The sequence below is a fragment of the Nymphalis io genome, chromosome 18, assembly GCF_905147045.1.
Source record: "Nymphalis io chromosome 18, ilAglIoxx1.1, whole genome shotgun sequence".
NCBI lineage: Eukaryota > Metazoa > Arthropoda > Insecta > Lepidoptera > Nymphalidae > Nymphalis > Nymphalis io.
This window is the reverse complement of record NC_065905.1, coordinates 11541981-11554364: the sequence shown is the minus strand read 5'-3', so window position 1 is coordinate 11554364 and position 12384 is coordinate 11541981. Positions and strand designations below refer to the sequence as shown.

The 12384-nt window shown below is 37.6% G+C and overlaps 1 protein-coding gene across 1 annotated transcript; it reads left to right on the top strand.

Moving 5' to 3' along the window:
• The first annotated feature begins 1377 nt into the window (after positions 1 to 1377).
• On the top strand, positions 1378 to 8043 carry LOC126775507 (phenoloxidase subunit 1). The gene is made up of 14 exons (XM_050497490.1): positions 1378 to 1478; positions 2179 to 2296; positions 2672 to 2864; positions 3172 to 3274; positions 3408 to 3528; positions 3892 to 4097; positions 4308 to 4436; positions 4645 to 4768; positions 4884 to 5048; positions 5291 to 5419; positions 5615 to 5793; positions 5877 to 6022; positions 6698 to 6933; positions 7145 to 8043. The coding sequence occupies exons 2-14, from the start codon at positions 2186 to 2188 to the stop codon at positions 7355 to 7357; spliced, it is 2055 nt and encodes a 684-aa protein (XP_050353447.1). The 5' UTR covers positions 1378 to 1478; positions 2179 to 2185; the 3' UTR covers positions 7358 to 8043.
• The last annotated feature ends 4341 nt before the right edge of the window (positions 8044 to 12384 follow it).

Here is a 12384-nt window from a genome sequence, read left to right as displayed (position 1 = left end):
GTAATTTCAAGCACGAGCAACATAACATCATCATCATTAGTTCCTAATGTTGGTGGCGCATTTGCGATGTAAGGGACGGATAATATTTCTTACAATGGCAATGTGTATGGGCGGTGGTTACCGCTTACCAACAAGTTGCCCATACGCCCGTCCGCCTACCTATTTTATATAAAAAAAAACCTTGTTATCCTCTTCATTACTGTGACTTTCTTCCTTGTTCTAATGAACTTTGTACCTATAATTTAATCATTTACAAGCTAATTAACGTCCGATATTCTACCGCCAAACAGCAATACTTAGTATTGTTGTGTTCCGTATTGAAGGGTGAGTGAGCAAGTGTAACTATATAATATCTTAGCAACTGAGGTTGGTGCCACATTGACAATAATAAAAGTCAAGTAAAAGCCTGGTAATGTCCTCTGCTAGCCTAAGGCCTCTACATCTTTTTGAGGACTTAATTTCGAGCTTAGCCCACCACGATGCTCGGTTGCGGGTTGATCTATACGCGTGGCAGATTGTCATCGAAAATATGCAGGATTCCTCACGATGAGTTCCTTCACCGCCGAGCGCGAGATGAATTATAAACACAAGTTAGGCACATGTAGTGGCGCTTGCCTGGGTTAGAACCGCAATTTTCAAAGATTCACGTGTCCTAACCACTGGACCAGCTCGGCTCGCATTTTAAAGAAATTTAATAGTATTTTTTTAATGGAAATACATATTCAACTATATACAATGAAATTTGAATGACCGGTATGGAAATCAACCCACGATTCTTATCATCCATTCTTATATTGAGTTATGTACTAATTTACATATATTTTTAAACATTACATATAATTAAATTCATTAAAAGGTAAAGTTAAAGTCTTTACAATTTGGTTTATTAACAGCTTTTTATCCAGCATATATACAATTAAATATATGTATCCAGTATGACAATCTATGTACACTTACTCTAAGGTCTTTTAACACATAATATATGCCTTATTTATTATTTTTACAACATTAACTTTAAATGAATTCGTTGCTGAATGTAAAATGATGTGCGGGATTGCATAGTAGAATCGAATTATTGTAAGTCTGCCTAGATAAGTTTGCTAAAAATTATAGATTGGAAAATAATGATTTCTACAAAACCTATTTATATTTCTGAAGTATCGTGATGGGCAGTTCTTCCTTAGAAAAGTGTGGGAGTTGCTTTTGTAATGATAATTATCAGGTATGTATTTGCCTAACTTTTGTTATCAGTAATGTAGCGGCGACCGAACATCCTCGTGATAAGCGACCACAGGTCTGTTGTTTACAGGATTGCACACGATCACAGCTGTCTCAGAGTTCCGTGTGAAACTGTCATATATAAGGCGTGAATCACTTCAACTGGTCACAGTCAGCCGTGAGTTTCACGGCTAACGGTATCCATATTGACATTGTTACACCTTAATTATTTTGCTGTCTTTTAATTTCATTGAAAAAAGGTGAGTGATCTTCAATTATATTCTATTTTTACAAGCTTTTATTTAACTTTACATTTTACAACTGTTCCGTATAATTTTAAGCCAGTTCCGCCTGACCGATAGAGCTGACATTTTCCGCATGACAATAATTTATATATAAATAGGCAAAAACAAAACACTTCCCATTTTGCCATCTGTTTAAACTTTTTTTGATTGTATTAATAAAAACATTTGAAAATATTCATATTATGCTTTCTTCAAGTTGTCAATAATGATTATGGTCGATTTTCGCATACTATATTGTGGTTTATTATTAAATTTCACAAGTTTAAATTAAATAAAAATATATAACATTTTTTATTGATATTTATATCAATTATGCATTTTCTGGAGAATATATTGCTCCTTGTAAATGCTTTTTATAGATCATTACTGTAATATAATATTTCAATTAAATAGTGGGTAGCGTATGAATATATCGTTATGTTTTCAACTTACTGTTTTTGCGGTTTTCCTGAGTCGAAGCGACAATCCACCGTGTCCGCTGTACGAGTATTGTTTTTAAAACGAAGCTCCGTAAACACTCGTAACGTTGTCAGCTTTATTATTTTTGTTTTTGTTTTGAATTAGGTTTTTAAAATTTAAAAATATGTTTTTTGTTTATCTAGAATTAATAAAAGTATACTTCATTATGTTTTAAATTAATTTTATTGTTTTTCAGTAACAAAATGTCGGACGCTAAGAAGAATCTGTTGCTGTTCTTCGACCGGCCGACGGAGCCCTGCTTCATGCAGAAGGGCGAAGAGAAGACATTCTTCCGGATGCCAAGCAATTTTTATGTACGTATAATTTGTACGAGCAAGAGTTTATAAGAACGTTTTACATAAACTTAAATTAAATTGACACCCAAATTGAAAAAAAAATATATTCTCAACTACTAGTTTATATGTTTTTTAATTTTAGGTAATAACCTCCTTATTTTAATAATGTATTTTGGTAGAATTATTTTAACATTTTTTCTAGTACGTTTGACGGTTTCGACTGTACCTACTTGCTGATTTCCATTCAAAAAGTCGTTTGAAGGTTGTCGACAAACTTTTATTTTTTTTAAACTATTTCTAGAATAATAAAAAATAAGAGTTGATTGGCAATTTAAATTGTCTGATACTTACGCGTCCAACCCACCTGTAACTAATTGTTTACCTCGTACACAGCCCGATAAGTACAAATCGGCGAGCAATGTCCTCGAGAACAGATTCAGCGACGGTGCGTCCCGCACCATCGAGGTGCGCAACATCGCGCTGCCCAATCTCTCCCTCCCCATGGAGCTGCCCTACAACGACCAGTTCTCACTGTTCGTGCCCAAGCACAGGAAGATGGCTGGGAAGCTGATCGATATTTTCATGAGTAACTATCACTATGTTGTGTCATACGAGTTACGTCCTAGTGTGGCCCTTGACATCAAAGTTACATTTTCAGTATTATTCGAGGATTTCACGTCAGAAATAATCTGGTCAACGCTTAAAATCTATACCGAAATATATATAATGAGTTCTTTTTACGATTTACATGTTTATGGTAAATGCAAACATTTCTGTAAGAACATTGCTGCTCATTATAACTCGTTATTTATGATATTATTTCTGAACTCAGTGTCCCGTTTTGCTCGACTTTCGGTTAAAGTTATTGGTATAAAAGTAGTAATTTTTTTAAGATATGCGTGACTTGGAAGACCTGCAGTCCATCTGCTCGTTCTGCCAGATGAGGATCAATCCGTACATGTTCAACTACTGTCTGTCCGTCGCTATATTGCACAGGTGAGGGCAGCGCTTTCATTTATATTCGTAAATAATAAAAGTTATAAAAATACTGAAACGTTGGTAGTAGTAACATTTTGTTATAAATTACTAATATAATAATTCCGTCCATTAATAATCAATAAATTTGCAGAGATGATACCAAAGGTCTGGACATCCCTACCTTCGCAGAAACGTTCCCCGACAAATTCATGGACCCCAAGGTGTTCAGACGCGCTCGGGAAGTGAGCACTGTTCTGAACGCTGGAGATAGGGTACGTTAATTACAAAAATAAGTTCAGTGTCTGTGGAATACTTTTAAGAGAAATAGCATTGATTACAAGTTAATTAATGTAACTTAACATTTTTGATCGTTTTTTCGATATATCTGACATATAATCCGAAATATTATTACACCGCAAGCTCCTTTATACTCGCCATTCAGCTATGTAAAGTTACATATTACGTTCTGACCGATCGCTATTCATAAATATTGCCAGCACCCTGATGCAATCATCTAAGGGTAAGCATATAAAGATAGACCATAGACACGAGATAATTGATTATAAATTAAAGGTTTCTATGTATACATTGTTTAGAGTAAAAGACAATACATTCTTTCCATATTTCCCGCGCAGCTGCCAGTCGTGATCCCGCAGAACTATACGGCGGCGGAGTCAGAGCCCGAGCAGCGCGTGGCGTACTTCCGCGAGGACATCGGCATCAACCTGCACCACTGGCACTGGCATCTCGTCTACCCCTTCGACGCGGAGAACAGAGCCGTCGTCGACAAGGACCGGCGCGGGGAGCTCTTCTACTACATGCACCAGCAGATCGTCGCCAGGTACTGCCGCCGCAGTCACACGATATTTTGCTTTTTTTATGTCTGTATTCGTCATTACTTTCGCTACTATCCATTGACTTAAAAATTAGAAGTGTCTAAGACTTTTAACATATTTCACTGTAACTTTAAGCAATCTAATTCAATTAAGCCAGTAATAGCAATCCCGTTTCATATAGCTACTGTTAAATAGCTTTAAATATAATTAAACAGATACAGCGTTGAGCGAATGTGCAACGGCTTGAACCGTCCACGTCGCTACAACGACTTCAGGCAGCCCATTGAGGAAGGGTACTTCCCCAAGCTGGACTCCCAAGTCGCCAGCAGAGCCTGGCCACCGAGGTAATGTAGCGTCATTACGTAATACGACCAGCAATGTGCTGGTACGTATTATTATTAAAAAGACCAATTATTTTGATTATATTTTTGCGTTTAAAAATCTTTTAAAATACTTCAACCTGGATATCAATCGATACTTTCCTATAACCTATAACTGAAGATTTTTGAAATACTTTTTGAGCAAAATGGTTTTAACAATAAACTGTTTCAGGTTCGCGGGATCCACCATCCGTGATTTGGACCGTCCTGTGGACCAGATCAGGAGTGACGTTTCTGAGTTGGAGACCTGGAGGGAACGCTTCGTCGAAGCCATCGAAAACATGGCTATCGTTCTGGTTAGTCTTTATTTTTAAAGTGAAATACTCCTTAAATTTAAATGAAGTCTGCCATGATACAGTTGTGTAAACAAAAATTCCAAGCCTCGTTAACTTACAAGTTTCCCTCCTGTAGCCGAACGGTCGTCAAATGCCGTTGGATGAAGAGACCGGCATCGATGTGCTCGGGAACTTGATGGAGTCGTCCATCATCAGTCGCAATCGCGGATACTACGGGGACTTCCACAACATGGGGCACGTCTTCATCTCCTACTCGCACGACCCCGACCACAGGAACTTGGTGAGTTGCCGACTGTGGACTTCTTGCTGGTTCTATCGGTAGTGTGTAGTTTCATATTACACGAGCCGATATTATTGTCGCCTAAAATGTTATTGTATGAAGTTGTAACAATTATATTTTTACTATATTAGTAGTAATAAACTGTAAAAGCTTCAATTGAATAAACAAAAAATGTAGTAATTATTTAGAAAATCGCCAAGACATGAGATACAGGAAGTGAATTGAAGAGATTAATATTTTAGGAACAATTCGGAGTGATGGGAGACTCCGCCACGGCCATGCGGGACCCGATCTTCTACCGCTGGCACGCCTACATCGACGACTTGTTCCATCTCTACAAGAGCAAGTTGCCCCCCTACCCACAGGAAAAGGTAGGATCCATCTGAAAATGATCTCCCCCTATGCACTTTAGTATTTGCGAAGCACGTCGGAGCTTTCCTTTCCTTCGTAACGTAACGTCTTAGTTAGATGCGATTATACAATAATTTCAGTCGAACCCCTACACACTAAATAGAATTAAAGACGACACATGACGCGAGTACGGTACGATAACGCGATCCCCGCAGCTCGACTTCCCCGGCATCCGCGTGTCGGGCGTCGGCGTGCAGGGCGCGGGCGCAGACAACGAGCTGCGCACGCAGTGGGAGCAGAGCACGGTGGAGCTCGGCCGCGGACTGGACTTCACGCCGCGCGGCAGCGTGCTCGCCCGCTTCACGCACCTGCAGCACGACGACTTCACCTACGTGTGAGTACCGGCGCCGGCCGCCGACCTGTGACCTACCGACACAGTTCGGGGCGGGCTGACGTCACGCGACTCGTGCTGCGCAGGATCTCGGTGAACAACACGAGCGGCTCGGGCGCCATGGGCACAGTGCGACTGTTCGCGGCGCCGGCGCTGGACGAGGCCGGCCGCGCGCTGGCCTTCCCCGAGCAGCGCCGCCTCATGATCGAGCTCGACAAGTTCACGCAGTCCAGTGAGTTCTTAATTAGATTCACTCTTTCTCTCCTCTCCTCTACTCTATTTCATCCCTGTAGGCCCCCCTATCTGAGGGACCGCTTTACTTTTCTCGGTTCAGACTCAATTCTTCAACTTAATCTTCGCTCCCAGAGTGATAACAAGGTAAATGTGCCCGTATGTCATTCCAAATTATATGCGAACTCTTTCACGGCAAAGGCAGTGAGACTGCGGAATGTACTTCCACCTGAAATCCGTCAATCCTCTTCCATTTCCATCTTCAAATTTCTTACTTAAAACTATTACCTATCTCTGTACCTACCCTACCTATTTACTTGTTTCACATTTCATTCTGTCCACTGTAGAGTTATAAATGTGACCTGTTTATGTGTATTGATATATACTGTATGGTACATAAATGTATAAATGTATGTATGTATAATACACTCGCCCGTTATGTCCTGCAAGTATCTTAATGCAGGGTTGTCTGGAAGAGATCACTACTTGAGTGATAAGACTGCCCCTTGCATGCATATATTACATTCCGCAATTATGTTTATATAGCACGACTTAAGCTATTGTTATTTATCTTTTTTTTTGTGAGTTTGCCATAAAGTTGCTTAATAATAATAATACCACCGCGTTAAATCAGCACTGCAAGGTGAGAGTTAACGTCGGTTCTTCCATTTTACAGTCCCAGCTGGCACGAGCACCATCCGCCGCCGCAGTTTGGACTCGTCGGTAACCATCCCCTACGAGAGAACCTTCCGCAATCAGAGCAACCGGCCCGGTGACCCGGGTTCCGCGCAGGCCGCAGAGTTCGACTTCTGCGGGTGCGGCTGGCCGCACCACATGCTCATACCTAAGGGCACCCCGCAGGGATACCCTATTGTGCTCTTCTGCATGATCTCCAACTGGAACGAAGATAGGGTGAGCAGATCATATTGTTTGACGAGTTACACGGGGTTCTTGTTCTTGTTCTCTTGGTATAGTACCCTAGCTAATTCTTCACCGCTAGCTATATCTTTCTATTTATTTAGTTAATCTTAGGGTCGGTGTAATAACGGGCACATAGTGGTTAGCATAATACACGTTCTAGTCGGCAGGGCATCGATTAAATAATAACTGTACTTGCGCGCAGGTGATGCAAGACCTGGTGGGCGCCTGCAACGACGCGGCGTCGTACTGCGGCATCCGCGACCGCAAGTACCCCGACCGGCGCCCCATGGGCTTCCCCTTTGACCGGCCCGCCGCTGCCGCCAGCCTGGCCGACTTCCTGACGCCCAACATGGCCGTGGCCACCTGCACCATCCGCTTCACGGACGCCACGCGCCAGCGCGCTGCGCGACGGTAAGCCGCGCCGGGAGGGGGGACGCTTGGGATCGTTTATCTGTTCACTGTGCCAATCGACACCGATCAAAATCTTACTGCAACGATCTTGAGAAAGAGAGAGCTTGAGAAAAAATGTCGACTTAAATCTTGGTGATACTGGCAACATTCTTTGCAGGCTAAAAAAGGGAAAGCTGTTGCCAGTTTTAAAAATAAGAGTAATTGTTTAGTTTTTTAAAAAGATAGTTCTACGAGCACATCCCTAGTAGTCCCCTGTATTTTTCAACAATAGTCCAGTAACGACAGTCAACAGCTGAGCTATTGAATTGTAGATCTAATGAAGTAAAGCGAGTCAAGCGATCCTGCGGGTGCTTGGACTATGGACCGGGAGACATTGATGCTCTTATTCGGAAACCATATTATTATATCAAATGCGATCACAAAAATCATATATTTTAGACCGAATGGACTATTCGAATAGTCCAGTCGTCAATATTCGACTAATAATGATGTAATATATTCTTCACGCGACATGGTCAATTATTTAACTTTTGTAAATGTTGTTACTGGAAGACTTGGCAAGGAAAATGGAATATGGATTTATTTTAGGTTTAAGTTTAGGGTCACTTGTTATAGTTCGTTATGTCTAAGCTATGTACATATGTAAATACTTTTTAATTCATAAGACTGAATAAATTAGCCTTTCACCAATTTGTTTTGTTTTATTTCTGTTTTGTTCGAAATTGTATTATACGATAATACATATTACAGAAATAAACTCATAAAGACGCTATTTAAATACAATTACTTAACACCTACTATAAAAATTTATAAGGATACAAAACTAATGAACCTAACTCAAATCTATAAATATAGCACCTGCATTCATATAAGAAAAATCCTTACAAAAGATATACACACTCAAATTACTTTCACGAAAAAAATAATATTCATAAGCGAATTATTAGAAATGCTAATAACATATATTTAGGCCCATCAAGGACAAACTACGGCAAGAAAAGTATTTTGTTTGAAGGAGCACGCACCTACAATAATTTGCCGAAGGATATAAAAGATATAAAATCGCTTCATAATTTTAAAAAATGCCTTAAAAGCCACATTTTAAAGGATTCTTTTTAAAATTCAATTTAATATTATATAAAATTAATCTGAATAAATAAAGTTGTAGCTAATATAATATAATACCTAATAACACTACACTACTCCTAACTTAAAATAACATTACTTATGGATATATCTTATGTAAAATAACTACTAAAACTACTATGTATGTATACTAAGATAATAATAATGTGTAAAACTGCCTGGCATCGAAAAGATCTGCACCCGTACGTAGTTGACGTATTTAAGACACGTACGAAACGATTTGCTTCCTCGTTTCTGATACGCACCGCCAAGGTCTGGAATACCCTCCCGACCTCCGTTTTCCCCACCTCCTACAATATGGATACCTTCAAGTCTAGAGTGAATAGGTATCTTCCTGGCAAGCGCGCTCCACCTTAGACTGTATCTCACTTTCCATCAGGTGTGATAACAGTCAAGCGCTAGCCTATACATTTAAAAAAAATGTACCAGAGAATACTGTTAATGTACACTTATTGTAATCAATTATGCATTTTAGATGAGACAATGATCATGTAATATTAAATAAGTTAATTTATATATGTATATTTATAAGCATTATCGTAAATAAATACACACATTATATATTGTGTATTGCTTGTCTATATAATGAACAATCTCACACCAAAAATTTAAAAATATAAAATTTAAAAACATCAGATGAGTCTAATCTGTCACCTCCCTTACATGTCATTGCTTTGTGTACGCACTATATTTATTTATTTTTATATTTTCTTTTTACTGGACTACCCAACTTCACGTCACAAACAACATTCACTGTTTTACTATGTACGCCTATTCAATTTAATTTTTTTTTTTCTAATTGTTCTGTAATTTTCTCTGTAATTGATTTTAATGTAAATCTTTTGAGAAAATAAATGTCTTTAACCGTATATACATCATAACTAGCCTTATATACCTACTATCGTGGTATACTAACCGCCCGTGGTTACTCGATAAAGTTCGATCCCGCATTACGAACCTGTGACTTTTCGAAGTTGTTTTGTTAGCCGTTACATAAGCCAACTAGTGACTAAGGTAAATTGTGTTGTGATATTTGTTAAAAAGCAAAATTAATGAGTGTTTAATTAATGCCTTATACTTCTTCGATCAAGGAAAGAAAATTTACATTTATTATATATATTAACTGATTGTAATTAATTTTGGTTAACCTCTCTTGAGATTGGCCGCCGTGGCCGAAATCTGTCATCACATTATCATTAGCCTCACAAATACTATTTACTTAAAGATTATTAAAGAGAAAAACGTACTTACTTTCAAAGAACTGGTATCCGGTTGGATATTGTGTTACCATACAGTTTCCAGCGGATAACAAAATAAGGCCGGATAAGGCTGGATATCGAATAGTTGCCGGATATCCGTTTCATTTCTAATTCGAATCATTTCGATTTTTGTAACTTGTTTCAATGAAAAAACAAATCCCGAACATGATAAATGTAATTATCAGCTTGCTTTATGAATACTTTAGTAATCAGCGTCGCGCCGGAAGAAAGATCTGGGTAAGTGTGGCAACGTGTACGCGGACTTTCCTCGATGTTCTTCGCGTCAACAATTAGTCTCTCAAATGATTACATTGATTTTCCGAGACATACTATTCTAGTTTTTACTAGATACTAAATAGACGAGAGGTGAGGTTATTCGTTCAACAGTTACGCGATGTCTTCGTTAATAAAAAATGTCATGGAAGACACACTTTAGTTTGCTATGGGCTATTTACGAGACTTGAACAAAGTGAAGGCAAGTCTATTTTTAACTAGCAATAGATCATACGCTCCAATAAACATCTGGCGAGGGCTTAACTCAACCCTTATAACACGTAAGTATCATAAGGCTACATAATACTGTCTATCTCGACATTAACACGGGTAAAATTTTTTTTTACATTACAAATAATAAAATATTAATATATAGGTATAATACCTATTAATACAAAACAAACATATGCTTGTTAACTCTGTTACTCGACTACACAGGGTTAGTGATTCCTTTATAAGATAATGTGTACGCTTTTACAATAGGATCACAGAAAACCTTCAAATTAGTCAATAGTAAAGATTAAGAAAGTTGTTTAAGGAACATTTGTGGGCTAAAGTTTAAAACAAAATTAACGACTTTATAGATGATCGCAGACCTTGGGAATGAAACGATCGCCTCCAGGCCGCTTCTTATAATACAAAAAAATATTGTAAACAAGAATTCTTGTTAAGAAAATAAAATAATTTCGAGAAACTCGACCGACAGTATTTTTCTTTGAATTCTGAGGTATTTGTTTCCAAATTGGTGGTAGATTTTAGATAACCAATAGGCAAGTATTAATAAGCTTCTTCTATGCTTATTATTTTAAGATTTTGTTTAGTTTTAATACCGAGAGGATCGGGATCTCCGCCCATATTAAGCCATATTCATCTCACCGTTCATCTCACACCTTTTTAATACGTTTATTCAAATGCCTCGTGATATCTTTTAAATTATTGTTAATTTAGAAAGTGTAAACAGCAATTATAATTATGAGGAAACCTCTAAAATAAAAATATTATTTATTTTGATAAGTATTGATATAGCATGATGAATAAATCTAATTTATTTCTTCTTTTATTTTACTTTATGTATTTACAAATTTAAGGCGCAAATTTTCAAAGGATGCTTGTTAACTGAGCAGGTTATATTATGTATGTATGCGCACAAGTTTCCTAGACAATAGGCTAATAAGTTAAACACTTGAAATTGTTAAACACTATTAGTTATCTGATAGATAGAAATACACAATTGATGAAATAACATATAAATAATTATGCCTATTTTATTTAAAAACAAACTAATCTAATTAAAGATGAATTCCGAGTAAAATTATACCTACACGATACACATACAAAATACATCAGCAATAAATAGCGACAGGTCGCCCACTCCTCCGAGAGTTGTCGTGTAACATTTATTTATTTGTACGAAGGAACGCTATTGTGAGCTCTAAGAAACTTTTCGGATCTTCCACGTGTATGTTGTGACCGACTTGTGGCACATAAGTGATGACGGCACGCGGGAACATCTCACGTATTCCGACCAGATCGTCGGGTCTGAAAGGAAACGTTAGGACATATCAGAATCTAAACGGGTAATACAAAATAACAAGCAGCTAACGATAAATACGACGTAAGTTGTAGGGCTGCGACCACGACATGCCAACGACAATAGTAGTTTTGTCTAAAATCATTAGTAAAATAGTGAGTTTGCCTGATGGTTCTTATCAATACTACTATAGTAGTATTATTTAAACATTATTCGTAATTGTCAATGAGAACTTCGGTTTTTATAAATGTTTATTTTTTATAGAATAATATATAATGGCATGGCAAATAGCTTTTCTAACGCAGTTGAAAAGTCTAGAAAGGTAGCCAGGCTCTTGGGGGGGGGGGGACCCAATGGGGGTAAACTATCTTATAACCTTTGTTAGATTTTTTTATTTTAATAAAAAACGAACACAACTGTAATTTCACAATCAATACAAAAAGATGTAAGATCTAATAAACATAAAACTACTTTTGATGGAATCTATCAAAAATAGTTTTGACCTTTATTTGCGGTCAAAAGTACTTTTGTCTGAGTTTCATAGTTACAAGCCATTTTGAATGGTTAAGAATTTCGATTGCTACACATATATTCAGTACTAGCTGAGCCCGCGGTTTCACCCGCGTATAACTTAAATAAATCACTAAGAGCAGTCTTATAATATTTCAGTATATACAACATTTTTAGTTTTGATTTCGTTTGTCAGAGCAACATAGTTACCCAAGTGACTCAGCTCTTTAAATGAGATTAAAAAAATATATTTTTGATATTATATTTATTGGTTTTTGCCGCATCCGGATATAGATAGGGTAACATGCAATT